The 20,673-nt window shown below is 45.4% G+C and overlaps 1 protein-coding gene across 13 annotated transcripts in view; it reads left to right on the top strand.

Moving 5' to 3' along the window:
• The first annotated feature begins 10,217 nt into the window (after positions 1 to 10,217).
• Positions 10,218 to 20,673, top strand: part of KMT2C (lysine methyltransferase 2C) — a 339,555-nt gene continuing 329,099 nt past the window's right edge. For 11 of the 13 annotated variants that reach the window (XM_050940387.1, XM_050940393.1, XM_050940396.1 and 8 more), the window contains exons 1-2: positions 10,340 to 10,913; positions 11,010 to 11,156. In XM_050940387.1, the coding sequence (XP_050796344.1) occupies positions 11,011 to 11,156 (146 nt within the window). In that variant the 5' untranslated portion in view covers positions 10,340 to 10,913; position 11,010. Of the gene's footprint in view, positions 10,238 to 10,338; positions 10,914 to 11,009; positions 11,157 to 20,673 lie in introns of those variants that run through there. The other 2 variants (XM_050940383.1, XM_050940389.1) reach the window with 2 other exon arrangements.

Here is a 20,673-nt window from a genome sequence, read left to right as displayed (position 1 = left end):
AAATCGGCGTTCAATGGCTAGAACCTGCCCCGTTACCAGCAGGATCTCCAAAGCGCAGGGGCCCACGGTTTGAGAGAATTCTGTGTCCATGTCCTCATCACTCTCGTCGCTGCTCTGCCGTAGCCACCTCCTCCTCGCCTGGCTTTGCAGGTCCTGGTTCAGCATAGACTGCACGAGAATGCACAAGGTGTTTACAACATCCACGATTGCAGTCTTGATCTGAGCAGGGTCCATGCTTGCTGTGCTATGGCGTTTGTACAGTTCACCCAGGAAAAAAGGCGCGAAACAGTTGTCTGCTGCTTTCACGGAGGGAGGGGTGAGGCTGTACTCAGAACCACCTGCGACAATGTTTTTTGCCCCATCAGGCACTGGGATCTCAACCCAGAATTCCAAGGGGCAGGGGAGACTGTGGGAACTATGGGATAGCTATGGGATAGCTACCCACAGTGCAACACTCCAGAAATCGACGCTAGCCTCGGTACATGGATGCACACCGCCGAATTAATGTGCTTAGTGTGGCCGCATGCACTCGACTTTATACAATCTGTTTTACAAAAACGGTTTATGTAAAATCAGAATAATCCCGTAGTATAGACATACCCTAAGGGAGACAGTGCTATGTTTGAAGGAAGAAGCAGAAAAAAAGAATTTAGGAAGAGGGATAGACCAAGGGAGGTAGTTAGGCAGTTCAGGCTGGATCAACATTTCTCATTAAACCCCCAGGTCTGAAAGCATAGTAAGGTGAAGTGAGGGAGCTCTTGCCTTCCCCCTGAGAACTGGTTGAGAAATTAGAATGGATTAAGTAGGACTCTAGGCCATTCACACTTTCACTGTGGAACAGTCTGTTTTCTTTTAGACTATTTGATCACTGAGTTCATCCCACAGCAAGAGAAGGATTTAGTGTCTACCCCTTCCTCCCCCCATTATCTCCATCCCCACCAGAGAATATATCAGATTTCAAACTGCCCTGTATTAAATAGTTAATGCAGAGAGCAAGAGGGCAAGCCACACTCTCTCAGACCAGCTGCTGGGCGTGTTTAATAACCATACACAGACTATCTCCACCATTCTCCCAATTGAAAGCATAATTGCTTGTGATGTTTATAGTGCCCACTGACCCAAGGAATAAGAGTGCTGAGTTCTGTCCCAAAAGTTGGATTCACACTACCAAGTGGCGGGGTTGGTCTTTGCCAAGACATTTTTGAAGGAATTATAAAAATCCTTCTTACAGAAGGGAATTATACATGTGGTGCTTAGGCAAAACAGTCATTCCATTTATAAATATAATTACTTTTGCCATTCCAGCATGAAAAAGAATTTACCATTAAGGTATACAGAGAGAGTCATTTGTGTAGACACTGTATAAATGGAGAATAGAGCCAGCTGAAACTAGGAGGGAAACAAAAACCATGAAGAAATACCAAAGTGAGATTAATATCTTGCGATATTAAGTCATGCCTACTTTGGTGCTTTCCTTCAAAGGACATACAACCCTTTCCTTTGTTACGTTTTTATTTTAATCCTTTTCTTATGCTCGTAAGCGTAAATCCTATACATACCCATGGATGTGGAAGGCCTTTAACACATGAAACAGGTGCTATTTTGCAAAGCAGAGAGGGACAGGATGTGGTTTGCAGATGCTCCTTCTGCCTCATTGTGCAGGAGCATGGGGAGAAACACGTTAGGGGAGAGCCAAAATAGTGACCATATCAAACTCCCACACATGTTCGTGGGGGAGTAGCAGCATCTGTTGGGGAAGAATTCTGATTCCCCTTTCTATATTTCTACACACACTCTTCTGCACACTGTCCATATACTCAGGCTGTTTCTGGGCCATTACTGCATAAACTCTGTTTTAGATTTGTTACGTTGAGAACATTTATAAATTTTTATCTGATACTATTTTTAAAGATACTAATGACGTTCCACATATCTATATTTTTATAGAGATGTAAGATACCAGGGTGATTAACACAGTATAAGAGCCTAAGATATCAATAACATAGCTATAGTTTCTTTTCTTTAAACAAACAGAAATATATATTAAGTGTATGGTTTTAGGCTGTATGTAAGAACTACAGAAGTTCCATAATGGAAGCAGGTGATAGTATCTTTACAGTAGCCTAATCTTGAGAGTGTTCTAGGGAGAATACAAATTCTTGTCTCTTATTTCCCTCATTTATATCAGGCCTCTCAGATCAATTAAGTAGAGGTAGATTGGTTATCCTAACTCTTTTGATCATCTAGGTTTGCTGCTTTGACCAATTTGAGAGGAGATGGGGAGGACCAGATTTCCAGTTAGGCACAGTAGGCACATACCTAGTGGCGCAGGCATTCTAGGGTAGAGATGTAAACATTGGTTAAAAAAGTTAACCAGTTAAATGATTAAAATTATTTTAACTGGTTAACTGTTAACCAAGATAGCTGGGGGAGCCTGCCACGATCCGATTGGGGCTGGGATCTGTCTCAGCATGGCCGGGGCTGGGCTCCCACCAGCCAGCATGGTGCGGCCGGGGCTGGGCACCTGCTGGCCGGCACAGCTGGGGCTTGGAGCCAGCTCCGGCCGGGACTGGGATCCCTCCCACCAGCCCAACGCGGGGTCATTTGGTTAATTGGTAACCTCTTACATCCCTATTCTAGGGGCTCCTAAAAGTTTCATTTTTTACAGAAAACATGAAGGTCAGCTGTAAGCACAGGGATGGGGGGAGGATGCTGAAGATGCTGTACCTAGGGTCATGAAAGGTATAAATCCAGCCCTGGGGATGAGGAGATAAGATGCAATAAGCCACAAGCATCTCCATGTCATACATTATACTGCCATGTTTCTGGTAGAAAATGATTAGGGTTTTAAAGTTGCCTTGCAAATTTGACATGTAAATTTATCAGGACAAACGCAAAAATCTACTGACACTCTGTTTTTCATGATGATTAATGGTAATGAAAAACTAATTAAATTTTACTTTCACACCCAAAATGATTTGAAAAATAGAAAATATTGCAAGGATGATTTAATAACTAAATTATTATTAGGCCGGGAGTAGAATTGATAAACAGTGATATCCATTTATTTTGAAAAAGCAATCATCTGTTTGGGCTTCATAATGTCATTCTAATAAGTAGTTTCTTTAATTGTATTGTTTCCAGAGGAAGGATTTCTAAAGTTGTTGAGGAACTGAAACATTGTTTTTTATGGACATATTGGCACAAATAGCAAGTCTGTGCTATTAAAAACAGATGGGGTGAAAGTTTTATGGTGGTAATAGTTGAACAAGTGTATTGCGCAGAGGGTATAGATTGAAATTTAAGTTTTAGATAATGCACATTTTGCTAGCTCTAGTGGAAAAGTATTGGTCTCTCTTAAAGTAGTTAGATAATACCAAGTGAAGGTATTTATTCTACTTACTGACTACAGCTGTCAAACACTGTCAACATGGTCAGTGGTCACATATGCATTTTGTTTTTGTTGTTTCTTTGGTTTAGCAAACCTAAAGCGATGCTAGCAGATCATCACTTGATAGTGAACCTTTACATGATGTGATAGCCCATAAACTGCTTTATTTTTAAAAAGAGCCCCGCAAAAAGACGGGGGGTGGGGAGATCAGAGACAAGAAGGCTCATGAGGGTTTCCAGTGTAACACTGCAAAACCCCATCTCAGCTCCTACTACAGAGAGTGTATTGCATCCTTCGTATTCTCGCACCACCCCAGTCTTGATCCTTCCACACGAAATAGTGCCTCTGTCATATTTCAGCTTCTGCAAATAAAGGGACACCTCATGGAAACTAGAGCAAACAAAACAAAATCAACGCGAAAAAAATGTACAAGGAAGTGGAGATACCGATCGCATTTGGCTGTGGGGGGGCTCGGATCACAGATTGCAAATGGGAGAGCCGCACAAACCTGTTAGAATCAATATTAGTAAATGACCCTCACAGACACAACCCAAACACTTTCACAAACACGCATCCAACTAGATAAGATCTAGTTTAGCCACCAGAAAGTGTGTGTGTGTGGGGGAGAATACAGGGATCTGCGCTGCCACGGTCTCCCTCCCCCCCACGCCCTATTCACCCTTCCCCCTGCCTGTAACAGACCAAAGCTCCCCACCCAGTTGCCATTGATTCGAAAGTAACAAACTGATCCGATCAGCAGGGTGGGTGGCTGGGTGAGAAGAGTTGGAAAGCTACAGATCCAGTCTGGCCCCGTTCCTCTCCCAGCTACCCGTTCAAACCCTCTCCTCCCTCCCACGCGGCAGGGGGAACTGGCCAGGGAGTGAAAACTACAGAAGAAAAACGTACAGGAGTGGGAAAGCCTGCCTGGAGGCTCCCTTTCTGGGAATCATTCGGGGTTTAGATCCCCAAGCTAGAGGAGAAACATTTACACGCAACAAATCCTGTCTAAATATTAGACCAAGCCTTTGCCTGCCCAGTGCCACGCGGGGGAGGGGAACCCTTGGCTGGGAAAGAAGCTTGACCTAGTTTGCCTAAAGTGGATTTGACAGGTTGGTAGTTAGCTCAGCTCCCCCTTCCTGGTACCTCTCGCTGAGCTGCAAGGCTGGCAGTCCCTACTACTCCAGATTTCCTCTCTTTACCCTCTACAGAGCTCCCTCTCTCTCTCCACTCTTTCCTCCTTGGTTCCCTTCCCTCCCTCGTTTCCATCTCTTCTTTCCCCAACTGTTCCTAAATTCAGTAAACATTAACAACTTCACTGAAATCTCCCCCACGGCAACACAGGATTAAAAACCACCCACCAAAATCTGAAAAGCCACAATTTCAGTTTTCTATAAAACTGGTCACTGGCAAACAAAAGCAAAGCCGCCCCCTTGGGAAGCTTTTCATGGTTTAAGGATGAAAATTAGATTGTAATGGTAATGTTTGCTCCATTGTAATTAAGGTTCTGTCAGGACTTTCATTAAAAATCATGTTTTCTTCAAGGGTCTGTGACTTGGAGGAAATATTTGCTTGAGGCTGAAATATGAGACAGATCTCAGACAGAAGATTATATATAACATTGCATATCTCAACACAGTTTTAACCAAGAAGACACTACCAGTGCTTCTATAATCTATATGGAGAAAATTGTTCTGAAACATATTTGAGTCATTAAAGTTAACAAATAAAAAGCTACCTTCTGGTTGGACCCTAAAAACAGGGGTCATGGACCCATAAGTGTACTTGCTGAATGAGGACAAAATCCTGCTTGTAAACATTTGACATCCTCCTCCTTCAGGCCAGCCCTGCAAGTGGCCCCTTGCCTCAGTTTCCCTCTTGGCTAAGCCAAAGGACTCCACTTCAGACTCTTAAAGAATATCCCTCCTGAGGACCAATTTATTGCAAAAACATTGTGTGAATAGTTTATAACAGTCCCAAAACATAGCCCCTATCACCATAGTGTAGGCCTCCTGCCCACCATACCTCAGTATCTTCTATCACAGTTAGGTTCCTTCAGTGTCTTCCATCCCTATGCCAGGACCCCAACCCTTCCTACTACAATACAATTCCCACAGCCGCTCAGCTGAACATAAGAACGGCCATACTGGGTCAGACCAAAGGTCCATCCAGCCCAATATCCTGTCTTCTGACAATGGCCAATGCCAGATGCCCCAGAGGAAATGAACAGAACACGAAATCATCAAGTGATCCATCCTGTTGCCCATTCCCAGCTTCTGGCAAACAGAGGCTAGGGACATCTGCCCCTGCCCATCCTGGCTAATAGCCATTGATGGACTTATTCTCTATGAATTTATCTAGTTCTTTTTAGAACCCTGTTATAGTCTTGGCCTTCACAACATCATCTGGCAAGGAGTTCCACAGATTGACTGTGCATTGTGTGAAAATATACTTCCTTTTGTTTGTTTTAAACCTTAATTTCATTTGGTGGCCTCTAGTTCTTGTGTTAGGAGGAGGAGTAAATAACACCTCCTTATTTACTTTCTACACACCAGTCATGATTTTATAGACCTCTATCATATCCCCCTTAGTCACCTCTTTTCCAAGCTGAAAAGTCCCAGTCTTATTAATCTCTCCTCATATGGCAGCCATGCCATACCCCTAATAATTTTTGTTGCCATTTTCTGAACCTTTTCCAAGTTCTCCTCTCTCTCTTTTTCTCTCTTTCCCCGCTATTTCCCAGCCCCACAAATTCTTTAAAACTAAAGTCCAGAAAATTAAGGGCAAAAACTATGTCTTAATAAAACTATGACCAGGACACACATTTTCAGAAGTTAGGAAAATCAAAAAGAATAGTACTCTATCCTTAATTTGTGCAGTTATGCCTTTCCCCTCATCCTTCTCCACAACAGAATGAAGGTCAGAATAAACTTTAATATTTAAAATTAAAATATACTTTCTCTAAATTGAATGACATACATTAAGTTCTGTCAATGTTTTCTTTAGAAGAAGAGATTATATAAATTGCTAGTTTTAAGAAATTTTGGGGGTTGAGTTGTTTCTGCAATTTCAGTCTTTCAAGGCACTATTCACATATGTAAAGTTACATGCCTAATTAAGCATTTATAGGGTCAGGGCCATGATTTGGAAGGAATAACATTTTTTACTGCATTTTAATATAGAAAATCAATTAGTAGTTAAAATAGGAAGACTTAAATGTAAGCAATTTGTGCTGTTAATATTTTTAATGTTTTTTAATGGAGGTAACACACGCAAAACTCACAACCCTGAAAGACAATGTTGTCTAAGGCCTTGTCTACACAGGAAAATGTTACCTGTTGTATTGATATAGTTATACGTGTATAGTTATACACTATAGCTCTTCCCCCCTCCCCTCGCCCATACCCTGGCCATGCAGACACATTGATTCTGGTGGCTTTTTTAGTTATCTTAAACCCCTTCTCAAGCAACATAAGCTAAACAAACAAACAAACAAAAAGACACTCTTTGACATGGGGGTTATACTTGTATAACTATTGGTTTAAATTCACACTTTAGTTTATACCAAAAAGTTTTCTATATGGACAAAACCTAAAATTCCTAAAGCCTTGTCTAGACTAAGGTGTAAAGACATGTTAAACACATTTTAAAAGTCTATTGAAGACAAAGTACTCTGCCTTTAAAATGTGCCAAACTGATTAAATGAAAAGTTAGGGGGAGTATAGTAGGGTCCTATGTGTCATGGGCCAGCTCTACACTAGGAAATTAGGTTGGTATAATTGTGTTGCTCAGGGGTGTGAAAAATCCACACCCCTGAGCCATGCAGTTAAACTGACTTAACCCCAGGTGTAGACTGTACTATGTTGATGGAAATGCTTGTCCTATCTACAGAGCTACCAGCTCTTGTGGAGGCGGACTACCTATGCTCATAGAAGAAGCCTTGAGTTAGCTTAACATGAATGATAAACACTCTTAGGACTAATTAAGATGGACGCTAAGATGTTTGGTGCTGTGTTAGCTGGCCTATGTTCCACTGGGCTTTCATTTGATCAGTTTAGAACCTGTTAAAGGCACAGTGTTTTGTCTACAGGAGACTTTCAAAAAATGTTAGCTATCCTGTCTTAAATCCTAGTGCAGACAAGGCCATTGTGACTGCTTGGTGTTCTTTTCTGAGCATCACACAGATACATGCCCGCAAAGAACCCAAAATTAAATCTCTAACTCATTTTATATAGGTTAGTGAACAATCATTAGATGGATCTGAAGTAGTGATATGAAGGAGACGAGTTAGTTTAATATTAATTAAAAGCCTTCTTAACACCCATTAAAATGCAGGGTGCTGCCTTGGCTAAGGCTACGTATTCACTGTGTCAAGATAGCAAACTCAAAATAGCTAGCCTGGGACATGTCTACATTTGAACGTTTTACCAATATAACTATACCAGCACACTATGCCGGCAAAGCACTATGCAGTTTATACTAGCAAAACTGCTTTTTTGCCTGTATATATGTTCCAGTTCCTCAAAATGAAATAAATTTTACTGGCAAAAGCCCAATTTTGCTGGTATAGCTAGGTCTACACTAGGGGTTTTGCTGGCACAACTATGTCAATCATAAATCATGCCCATCGCATCCCTGACAAACACAGCTATCCTGACAAAAGTCTATAGTGAGACCTGGCCTTGATGTAAAATCCTAGTGGAGACAAGATACTTGGATGGTAAGCCCGTGGGGAGGGGGTTATCATCTTTTTGTTCAGTGTTTGTATAGCTCCTTGTATAATTATGAAGGCCTGTGTGCCTTGTCTCCACTAGCATTTTACATTCAGATACCTATCTTGAGGTAAAAACCACAGTTAATATTTTATTTTTGCAATATTTCTGAAGGTGGCTAGAAGGAATTTTTTAGGGAAGGGGGAAGAAGAGGAGTTTTTTCATTTTGTTCTTCATCTAGTCCTTTACCCAGACACGGGTGACAGATCTAGCTTTATCTGCTCCCATTTTGTTAGTGGTCAGGTTGTGTGTAATGGCAGACTAACTCAGGAGGTCATGGGTAAAGACAACACACCAGCCAGTGCAAGTACATATTTCAAAATGCTATCTATACCCCTGTTGTGTCTATACACTAGTGTAATAATTAAGACCATTCTTCTCAATCAACTGGGGCCCAAAAATAAGGCAAAGACCTAAAAAAGGAACACAACATAATGAAGGACTTTACAAGTTTTATTTGACATTATTTATTTGGGGTTTTATGCGGCCTTGAGCACCAAAATTTCTAGGCTCCTCAGCAAAGTTTTTAAATGAGTACACACAAAATGTCTGAGTCACCTATGTATATATGAATGCCTCAAATGCCCTAGGATTTTCTTTACCATAGATAACATCAGTTTCATGATTCAGCATTTGTGATGTGAATAATTGATTTTCACACAGGTGAAACAGCACCAGGCTGGCCCAGGAGGAAGGTAAATGTGATTGTGAAAGGAGAGGGACTGACCGTCCCTCAAGTGGACAGCTGAAGGGTTGGGGTCCTGAAATACTCTGGCAAGTATTGCTGAGGAGCAGGCACAGGGGAGAGGGCTGTGTCGAACTGAGTGAGGGAGACAGTCAATATGTCCAGAACAGAAACACATTCAGCAAAGTCCTTCCTGGCAAAGAGTAGCAGATTTAAACACTGCAAAACTGACTCTCCAGGGAGGGAGGTGTGGGGAGGCTCAGAGGCAAGAGCAAAGCAGGCGCCTCTGGCCTTCTCCCAGTTTCTCTAGCTCAGCTCCTTCCTCTAGCCGGGCTGCGCGTTTGGGGCGGATCCGGGATGAAAGTCCAGATGTGCGCTTCGCCGCTGGGGTAAATAAGGCAGCTAGCCGGCCCGTCCTGCTCAGGTACCAAGCCCCAACGCCCGTACAGCATCTCCCCAGGGCGACTTCCTCGCCCTGTTCCCGGACGTTAGGGCATCAAGCCGCGTATCTCCTTGGAGCCAGATTCTAGCGGGCTGCGGGACGCATTAAATCCCATGTAATAACGAGTCGTATTCTTAACCCCCTCGCTGAGCCCCAGTGAATCCGGGCGGGCAGGCCGCCAGCTAGGCCCTGCCCCTGGGGGGCGCAAGGAGTGAGACTAGTGCAAACGCAACCCCCCCTCCGCCTCCTTCTAGCAGCCGCAGCTGTTCCAGCCAGAGTTGCTGGAAACCTTCCACGCTGCCCAGATTTTGTCTCGGTCTCAGGGGGCCAAACCCTGCTCGCTCCTGTGATACCAGCTAAGCTCCCAGGCGCTCCTGAGAACATGCTAACGCGAAGGGCCGTGCACTGCGAGCACACACAGCCTAACTCCACGGGGAAGAGGTGCCACACACATGCCCGGGGCCACACGGTGCACAGGCTGCACTAGGAACAATCGCCATTGGGTTTTTGTATTAAAACAGACACTCTGCGTGCGTCTCTCTGTTGTGTCTGGATTTCCCCTACCGATGTGTAAGGAGCACATGTGTGTATTAAACATCACACACGCAGTCTGTCGGAAGGAATGACAGCTCCGCGCACCTTGGGCTACATTCTGCTCTCCACTCCTCGGCTGTAAATGTGGATTAACTCCAGTTGATTTAATCTGGTTTACAGGGGTGCAAACGAGAGCAGAATGTGCTCCCCGTGTCCGGATCCAGGTACCTGTTTGCTTAGCCCTGTCTGTGTGTACACAGCGCCGATCCCCGCTTGGTGCGGCTCCCTGGGAGCCGCCCGCAGTCCCGGCGGTGATGAGCGCACTGGGTGTCACGCTCCGAGCCCCGTCCGAGCTCCTGGGCTCCGCACTTTCCCCGCAGCCGTCGCCAGCCCGGCAGAGGCAGCGAGCCCGTGAGGTCAGCGTCGGCGGCGCGTCGCAGGGGTGTCTGTGCTGTGGGACGATCGCTGGGCGGACGGGCGGGCCGGGCAGGCGCAGTGTGGGGCCCGCGGGGGGGAGGAGGGTGAGTGGCTCTGTGTCTATGTGTCGCACTGACTAGGGTTACACACCAGGGCAGCCGCCGCCGCCGCACCGGGATCTCTCGCCAGCCGCAGGCCCCGGGCTTCCCCTCCGTCCTCCTTTCCCCAAGTAAACTTCCTGCTCCCGGCCCGGCCGGGAAGGGAAGGGAAGGGAGCGGGGCCCGGCCGGACTCTGCCCCCGGCACACACAACAGCTGGAGCTGTCAAAACTTCCTCTCTGCCTCGGCCCCTGGCGCCGCCCGCCCTCCTCCGCCCCGGGGGCGCCGCCAGGGGGAGGGCGCCGCGTACAATGAAGCGGCGGCCGCCGCCGCAGCCGGGCAGCGCAGGAGCCGGAGCAGCCGCTTGTTCCGGGGCCCTCTGAGCTGGGCGCCCCGCCGCGGGAGTGCCCGTGTGTCCCCCCCCGCCCTTGGCGAGCCCGCTCCGCGGGGCGGTTATTGTGCGTGAGCCCCTTCCCCCTCCTTCCCCCCGGCCCTCCAGATGCCGCTCCCCCTGCTACCTGCGCTGGTCGGCGGCGGCTGAGGCCAGCGATGCGAGGCGGAGGTGGAGGAGGCGGAGGTGAGGCGGAGAGGCGCATCGGGAGCAGGAGGAGCATCGGGATCCTCATCGCCACCCTCCTCCTCATCCATGTGTCTCTCTCGTCCTGCTGACTAGGATGTCAACGGAGGACAAGAGTCTAGTCGGGGGGGTGGCGGAGCCCCCCGAGCCCGGAGCTCCCCCCCCAGCAGCAGCCACAGACAAAAGACCTAGGGGCCGGCCTCGCAAAGATGGCGCTTCCCCTTTCCAGAGAGCCAGAAAGAAGTAAGTTCGGAGCGTGTGGGAGAGGCAGCGGGGCAGGGGGCCGGCGGCGCTGGGAGAGCTGTCAGCAGAGGCTCGCTCCTCGGCGCCCCCTCCCCTCTGCCCAGTGCCATTTTGGGAGGGGCCCTTCTCTTCTTTCTTCTCCTCCTCTGCCCGTTGCCCTCTCCCCTCCTCCCTCACTGCTCTCTCCTTCTTCACCTTTGGCCTCCTTCTTCTCTCCTTCCTTTTCACTTCTCCCTTCCTTTCCTCCTCCCCCCTTTCCCCAGCCGTGCCCCTGGACCCCTCTCCTCTTTCCCTTTCTTTTGCACCTTCCCTCTGCTCTTCTTGGGTCTATCTCCTCCTCCAGGGCCCTCGCTTGCCCCCCATTTCAGCTTGTCCCTTGGTGTCTTCTGGCTGTTCCTTTGGGGCTTGATTTTAAAGGAAGGATTGATCTAGCCCTAACTAGATGACCCTAAAAACATCTCTTTCTACGCAGACACACACGCAGAAGTTTAGACAGCAATTTCCTGCAGCCAAACCAGCCTCGGAGTGTGTTTGAAAGTGGAAGCTGCTTTCTCCCTGGAGCTGTCAAATAGCCTCAGACGGGGCTGGTGGCCGGGGGGGGGGTGTAAGGTAGCAGACACAACAGGAGGGTGGTTGGGAAGATTGTGGTGTTTTGCGTTGTCGTTTGCTGTCGCCGGTTTGCTTCTTTCTCTGGTCCCTGCTCTTCTCACGCTTCAGGCGGAACTGAATGTGCACCGTACACTTTTAGCAAACTAAGGCAGGCTGCCCCTTGCAGCTGCGTCAACTATCAACAGCGGATCTCAGCCAAACCTAGGGAGCGCGTTGGAGTGATCTGCTGCGTCCATATGTGGTGCAGGTGGACTGTGGACTATGTTTGGTTTTAAATGGAAAGTCCCTTTTGTGGCGCGTTTGGGTGCCTGTAACGTCCATGTTCTGCTGTGTGAACTAACAGATACTCTGACAGTGTATGAGTCAATGAGGACCTCATAACTTTGCGCTCATTTTCATGATGACAATGTGCTGTACATAACACAGTTTCATGGAATATTGCAAAGTATTTACCTTTAATAACTAATGAGAATGTGGTTCAGACGTTGAATGTTGTTAGCACACACAAATGTATGTCAATTAACACATAAAACAGTTTTTATAATTACACATATATTATATGCATAGTGCACCAAAACTGATTCACCAGTTAGGAGCATCACATGAGCTATAGCAAATAAATATGGCATGTTTTACCTACATTTTTCATAATACTAATGTGTGTGAGGTGTATTAGAGAGACAAGGTGGGTGAGGTAATATCTTTGTCTGGACCAATTTCTGGCTCTTGTGAAGCAGGAGTCCAAAAGGCCTCATTCCCATTGTCACAGAGAGTGCTACCTATGGACCAACCACATTCAGTTTTGGTTGTTAATGAGAGCCCCTCTAAGATAAAAGTAGAATAAACCTGTTTGCTACTATTTTTAATTATGTTTATGTTCTAAATGTAATGAACTATATAGGCTGTGGACCATGTTGCAGGCTTAAGGTTTTAGTGTTTTATTTTTTAAGGGTCACGGTCAACTTGACATCTAGTCAATTTAAAACAAAAATGTTTTGTTAAAACTAGTTTACTAAATCTTCCCCTGAATCTCCCAGTCAGTTTTTGTAGCTTTATAATGAAAGACCTTACACAAATAACAGTGGAAACTAACTGTATATGGGAAACTGTGAAACTGACTTTATACAAAATGCTGTTAAGTGCATAAAATAAACTGAACGCAAAGAGGAAAATATTTTTGTGTGATCATTCAGTTGTGACAATCTTCTATGTTATTTGTAATAAGTAAATACATTTTTTTAGATAAAAGTTGGATTCGGTTTTGGGGTTTTGTTTTCTGTTGCTCATAGTTTACTTTAGAGGCTTTCTAACATTGACTGTCTGGTTTTAGTGTGGCTATGTCTTCTAGTAACATTTAAATCATGACCCCATCCCTCTTAAATCTTTGTGTTTTGTTAAAATAACACAGATTTTTCCCATAGTGGACGTTTGAAGTGGTTAGCAGTCCTTGCTATTGTTAAGTATCGGGGTAGCCGTGTTAGTCTGTATCCACAAAAAACAACGAGTCCGGTGGCACCTTAAAGACTAACAGATTTATTTGGGCATAAGCTTCCACCAGACTCCTTGTTGTTCTTGCTATTGCTGTTTGTGTGCAGCTCAGTTGTAGACCAGAAGGGACCATCATGATAATCTAGTCTGACCTCCTTTACTTTGCAGGCCACAGAACCTCACTCACCCACCCACTGACTCCTATCACAGGCCCGTAACCTCTGCCAGAGTTACTGAAGTCATCAAGGGAATGGATCTCTTGATGATTACCTGTTCTGTTCATTCCCTCTGGGACACCTGGCATTGGCCACTGTTGGAAGACAGGATATTGGGCTAGAGGGACCTTTGGTCTGACTCAGTGTGGCCATTCTTATGTTCTCTAATCATGATTTAAAGACTTCAGTCTTTGCATTCAGTACTGATTCATCTGTTTTACCCTTGTATTTGAACACTTCTTCCAGTTTTATTTGTACATATAACATCCAGTTACATATGAAGCACTTGAGTTATTTTTACAAAAATAGTTTTATAATGAAATTCTGAATGCTGTTTACTCATGCCTATATGTCTGTGTAGCTACAGAATATTAAAAAGTAAAATTTAATTAAATATTTTTAAAATACCACAATTTGTGGAAAAGCTAAGTTTAAGATCATCTGTATATTTTGTGAACAGTGAAATCTAGTGTAATTTCTTTCTCAATTATATTTCTAGTGTTAAAGGGAGACTGACAGTCAATTTTAAGGAGAAATCAAGAAAACGTTTTCTAAACCTTACAAAAATATAAATACTTATATATAAAATGTGTACCAGTGCATGAGAGCCAGAAAATAAAACTAGCTAGAGACAAAAGTGAAACTGCTTTTCATTAGCTTTATGTAATTCACATGAATTGTGTGAGTGAAATACAAAAAGTAAACAGACAGTTCAAGTTGTTTGTTTTTTCCTCCACAATTTTAATATTACTGTATGTGACTTGATGGTGCAAACTGATCCTTGCACGAGGACTTCAGTGTGAGTATGGAAAGTTTTCATGATTGTGGCCTAAAGTAGTGTTGTAACACAAGGAATCAACATTTCTAAAAATAGAGTTTTGGTGTTGGTAGTAGTTTTGCCCCAGTGTATCACTGATCCGATGAAGACTGGACTGTTTTTAATCACCAGTGGTTCTGTAAAGAGCAGTTTCTTTTAAATTATACTGTTTCGATGTTTAAACCAGTCTAATATCTTTCAATGTTAAAATTAGCTATGCAGATGAAAAACAAACATTGAGTGAAAATAAAGTTTCCATTTTTTGTATGATTGCTTAGCTATGTCCTCCTCCTCTCTCCCATGCTTTCCAGTTGGATTAATATGTCTCTTGTAAATCAGATAATATAACATATGTCTGAGCATGTTCTGTACCATAATCACATGTCTAAGTCACTGTTAGCCAGTCAGATTGTTCAACCACTGTATCCCATTATGGAAAATGTTCCATTGGATATTCAGTCTAAGTAAAAGCAGCTAAGAGTCCTGTGGCACCTTATAGACTAACAGACGTTTTGGAGCATGAGCTTTCGTGGGTATTCACCACGAAAGCTCATGCTCCAAAACGTCTGTTAGTCTATAAGGTGCCACAGGACTCTTAGCTGCTTTTACAGATCCAGACTAACATGGCTACCTGTCTGATACAGTCTAAGTAATGATCTAAATAGGAGCACAACATTAAAACAGCATAGCAAAAGTAAAAGAATTTATGAGTTAAAGGTGCTGCCTTTAAAGAACAATATTTGAATAATACTCAATTAGTATTATTTCACCTCCTTGTTGACATGGTTTCAAATGGATGATTGAGTTAAGACAGTTTTTCATTTTCCTGTATAAGGTTTGCCCCCGTGAGATGCTCAGAACCCTCAACTCTTCACAAATGTAGGCCCTTTATTTATTTTTATGGGAGCACAGAAATTTCCATACTAGTAGAGATTTACGTAGTTCTATCTAAACTGGCATCCTGCCTCTGGCAGCAGCACTACCTGATGTGTCGTAAAAAGACTAAAAATCCTCATAGTGCACCTAGGCATTGTGCCATGTTCTGCATAAGAAACATGGGAAGTTGTTTATAGGTGATGAAGAAGGAATTGGTATACACTGTGAAGGAGGGACTCATCAGTTTTCAGTACCTTGAGAGTTTCTGCTTGTAGAGAAGTATACCAGAACAGCTTTTCTGATGACGTCATCTGAGGATGTGGCAGAATTGAATGTATAGTTTTGTGAATAATATTTCCTGGGGACTATATCTTAGGTGAATAGTTATTTATTATTATCTGTGTAAGTGGCAAAAAAACTTCATTAATGAACTGTTAAGGTTGCCTGGTGACAGCTTGTACCCTTCCAGAACATCAAGTTCAGTGAAACTCAAACTTCTGAAAATCAGGGAATACAGAATTAAGATAAATGCCCATTCAACCTTGACTCCGCCCCCTGGTGTTGGCAGTCGCCACTGGAAATTATCTGCATTCATTCCAGCTGCATTCACGTTGTTAGGTGTAGCTGTATTGAATGGTGGAGGAAAAAATTGGAGTAGCATGGAAGAGTTGCGTTCATGATATGAGAGATCCGGGTCTAAGTCCCCCCATGTGTGTGATTGAAGGAAGGAGATGTGTGTGCACCCCGAGGAGCCAATCTGCATCATCTCAATACAGAATTATGTAGGTTATAATCGGTAGCAGGGCACTGGGTCTTCTTGCCATGGCTAGTGTCAGTAGTGAGGTGGAACATGAGAGCAATCTGCGGATTCAATGATGAATACGAGAAAGTGTAGGTTTAAGCGGTCTCCTCTGTGTTTAATTTCATAAGTGTGGTATTCTGTCAGGTGAGTAGGCTCAGTGTTTGAGTGTAGGGCAAATGCAAGTAATCCTTGTTCATTACAGTGAAAAGGCAGAGTGTGAGTATGGGCATATTGGAGCATTGCTCAAAGAGGGTGAGTTAAGGTTGTGTGGGCGTTTTGTTTACCTTACCTCTGTGTTTCCTGGTTTTCAGATGTTTGAGTTTTGCTGAACTTGATGTTCTGGAAGGGCACAAGCTATAACTGGACAACCTTCTCTGTGTTAATGAAGTTTTTTTTGTCATTTAACTTCATACTTTTTTTAAACAGGAAGAGAAATGTTGATAGGAGTTAGTGGTCATTTAAATCACCTGGGTTTGCAGTTGATAAGCTACTGTGGCTAGGTAATAATCTAAAGACCTAGCTTTTATATAGTGCTTGTCATGAGTAGCTCTCAGAAAACTTTACATCATTATCCCCACTTTACAGATGGAAAATGGAGGCACGGAAAGATAAAGTGACTTACCCAAAGTCACCTAGCAGGCCAGCGGCAGAGCTGGGAATCCAAGTCCAGTGGTCTTTCTACTAGGCAACACAGTTGCTGTGTGATTACTCAGTACTCCTCCCCTGTCCTCTACATATGGTAGTGGAATGGGGATAATGGTCTTGCTTTGAAATGTTTGCAGTGTGCATTTGGTCACAGGGATGATGAGAGACCAAGGATGAGATTTCTATGTCCCAAAACCATGACAGATTTATGACATGGTTGTTACATAACTTTAAGTGTGTGAGAGAAAACTGGTGTGTGTCTCTCTCCTTCCCCACACCTTGCCCCACCATTCCTTGTAACATGTAGCCTACCCCTGCATTTCCAGTTCGCTTTTCCCTCCCCTCCCCATCCCATTAAACCATTAGTTGGCATTGTAGAAACTATTGATATGTAAGAAGTTGCTCCTCTTGTCTCCTGCCCTATGCTACTGAGTTGCATATCCCAGGCATCAGCTTACTGAAGGGCCAGGTGTTACTTTAGTTATGTAGTCCAACCTGCAACCTGAGCAGGTCCTCACTCCTACCCACCTTTTGCTGGGACTCAAACCCCTGCTTCAGCCAGGCTTCCCTAGCCGTGCCCCAGGTCCACCCTCCTCCAAACTGGGTCCCTCCCTTATACACTCTGGCCAGCCCCTCCACCCCAGATCCCAGCTATTCATTTTCTGGATTTCAGATGTTTAAACTTATTTTACCTTCATTCCCCCACCCCAGATCTCAGCCCACATGGAGAGGCAGGGAGAGAAGCTGAGACACACCCCAAGAGCAGAGTCCTCCAGATCTCAGAACATACAGTGGGCAGGGAGTGGGGCCCAGACTCCCACACAGAGGTAGGGCTTCCTGAGATCCCAAGAAGGGGAGAATTCAGAGCTGACATGCCTCCCACTCCATAACCCCCCACTTCCTCTGCTACCGCTCATGTCCTTCCCCCTTGTTTTCTCCTTTCCCCCAATCCTCCCCAATCCCTACTTCTCCATTTTACCTGAGCCCCCCAATCCCTCTTTCTGCTCCTGCGACCAATTCCCATTTATTCCTCTCCCCATAATACCCCATCCCTCACCTCAGACCCAAACCTCTCTTCCTCATTACCCCCGCTCGCATGCCCTACTCACCCTTCCCTTCCCCTCCCTCCAACAGAATTGTAATTTATTTAATTTTCAAAAATAATTTGTGTGCAGATTACATTACATACAAAAAAACCCCCCCACAAACATACAGCAACAAAATAACTCCCCAATCCAACAATTTGACAGAGAGAGATTTTGTGCCAAATGTTCCCTTTCTCCCTCCCCAGAGCTGGACAGCCTCTACTATGTGGCAGACATATCCATTCTTAGCTCTTCACACCAGTCGTAGGCCATGTACATACTGCAGCTTACGTCAGTATAAATTGTCCTACTGGGATGTGAATATGCCACCCCCGAGCAAAATAAGTTACACTGACCCAAGTACCAGTGTGGACAGCGCTATGTTGGCTGGGGAGCTTTTCCCGCCGACATAACTCCTGGTGCTCGCGAGGGCTGGAGTAACTTAAGCCGACAGGAGAGTTGTAAGCTCTGTAGTGTAGCCGTAGTCTTTGTGTGTTCTTAGTGCATGGTCTGAGCATGCCTGTTCTAAGTGTCCCATGGAGTGGGGATGGTTTCCCCAGATTGCCACTTACATCACATGAGGGCAGTAGGGAGAGACCACCCCAGATTCTGCCACAAAAGTTTCCCCTGCCCCTGTTCTCCCACAGCCCCCTGCCACTCATCCCCATGTGCCCCACCCCCTTCTTCCCCAGCCCTTCTCACCTGTCCTACCACCCATCCCCATTTATTCCCTCCCCCCCCATCAGTGCAACCCTGAGGGACAGATCTTAGCAAATATGCCCTCTAACCTTCTCCAAGTTCCTGCCCATGGTTGGACTCAAACTGACACTGGCTCTGTCAGGTTTGAAGGACTACTGCTTATCCTCTTGAGCTATTAGGGTATGTCTACACTATGAAATTACTCCGATTTTACAGAATTCAGTTTTTGGCAACAGATTGTATAAAGTCGAGTGCATGCATCCACACTAAGCACGTTAATTCAGCGGTGTGGTCCATAGTACCGAGGCTAGCGTTGACTTCTGGAGTGTTGCACTGTGGGTAGCTATCCCATAGTTTCCGCAGTCTCCCCAACCCATTGGAATTCTGGGTTGAGATCCCAATGCCTGATGGGGCAAAAAACATTGTCGTGGTTGGTTCTGGGTACATGTCCTTAGGTCCCCGCCCCCCGTGAAAGCAACGGTAGACAATCGTTTTGTACCTTTTTTCCTGGGTTACCTGTGCAGACTCCATACCACGGCAAGCATGGAGCCCGCTCAGCTGACCATCACATGTGTCTCCTGGGTGCTAGCAGACATGGGACTGCATTGCTACACAGCAGCAGCTCATTACCTTTTGGCAGCAGACGGTGCATTATGCCTGGTAGCCATTGTCATCGTACTCCTAGGTGCTCTGTTAGCTGACCTCGGTGAGGTAGGTCGGGGCACCTCGATAGACATGGGAATGACTCAGCCAGGTCATTCCCATCTTCTGCTGCGCACCCAGGAGATGATGGCTACCAGGCATAATGCAGCATCTTCTGCCGAGCACCCATACTCTTTATTAATTGATATAAAAATAGGGAGAGAACTGACAAGGTACCCTGGGTGGGGTGTGTGAGGAGGGAAGGAAAAGGCCACTTCAAAACTTGTTGAATGACAGCCTTCTGTTGCTCGGGCTGTTCACTGGGGTTGAGTGGCAGGGTGCATGGAGCCTCACCCCCGCATTCTTGGGTGTCTGGGTGAGGAGGCTGTGGAACTTGGGGAGGGTGGTTAAACAGGGGCTGCAGCGGCACTCTGTGATCCTGCTGCCATTCCTGAAGCTCCACCAGATGCTGGAGCATGTCCGTTTGATCCCGCAGTAGCCCCAGCGTTGCATCTTGCCTCCTCTGATCTTCCTTCTGCCACCTCTCATCTTGATCGTTCCTCCTGTCATTCATTGGCCACTTTTCTGTACTGTGATAATGTGTCCTTCCACACATTCAGATGAGCTCTTTCATTGCGGTTCGACTGCATGATCTCAGAACATTTCATCGTGCATGCGTTTTTTCGCCGCCTTATCTGAGAGAGCCTTCGGGAGGGAGGCTTGAAAAATTTGCAGCTGCGGGAGGGGAAAAAAGGGAGAGAAGTATTTGAAAAGATACATTTTACAGAACAATGGGTATACTCTTTCACAGTGAACAACACTATTCACTTTACATAGCACATGTGATTTCGGTACAGGGTCATTTTTTGCATCTTATATTGAGTGCCTGCTGCTCTAGTGTTAAGAGATCACAGATGCAGGGCTGGGCAACAGAATTCGGTTTGCAGTCAGCCATGGTAAGCCATAGTCTTTCAGCTTCTGCAACCTTCATAGAAGCAGCACCTTCCTTTCCCATACCAAGCAAAGCCCGTTGAGTGCTGCTGTTTTCGTGTTAACGTGCAGCAGCAGAAACCAAACTAACCCCTCATCCAATTCTCTGGATGATCACTTTACCCCTCCCTCCCGCTGCGTGGCTGGTATCAGGGAAGATCCCTGCTAGCCAAATGCCAACAGCTCAATGCCAGTGGCCCCCGCCCTTCACCGCTTGGCTAACTGTGGGGAGGATTTCTTTTCAGTCACAGGCAAACAGCCCAGTAGGAACGGCCACCTCTGAATGTCCCACTAATTAAATTCCCATATTTCAACCAAGTTACCGTGAACGATATCACTCTCCTGAGGATAACACAGAGAGATAAAGAGCGGATGTTGCTTGAATGCCAGCAAACACCGGGACCATACGCTGCCAGGCTTGTCATGCAATGATACCAGATTATTTCCTACTAGCAAGGCGTGGTAAAGTGTCCTACAATGGGGGACAGAATAAGGCTACTCCCCCCAGAAACCTTCTGCAAAAGAGTTTTAGAGTACCTCCAGGAGAGCTTCATGGAGATGTCCCTGGAGGATTTCTGCTCCTTCCCCAGACATGTTAACAGACTTCCAGTAGCTGACTGCGAATGCATCCCAAGTCCTCAGAGCAAAT

Source organism: Gopherus flavomarginatus, chromosome 2 (genome assembly GCF_025201925.1).
Source record: "Gopherus flavomarginatus isolate rGopFla2 chromosome 2, rGopFla2.mat.asm, whole genome shotgun sequence".
Classification (NCBI taxonomy): Eukaryota; Metazoa; Chordata; order Testudines; family Testudinidae; genus Gopherus; species Gopherus flavomarginatus.
Note: the sequence above shows the minus strand (reverse complement) of the source record. Positions and strands in the feature narration are given on the sequence as shown.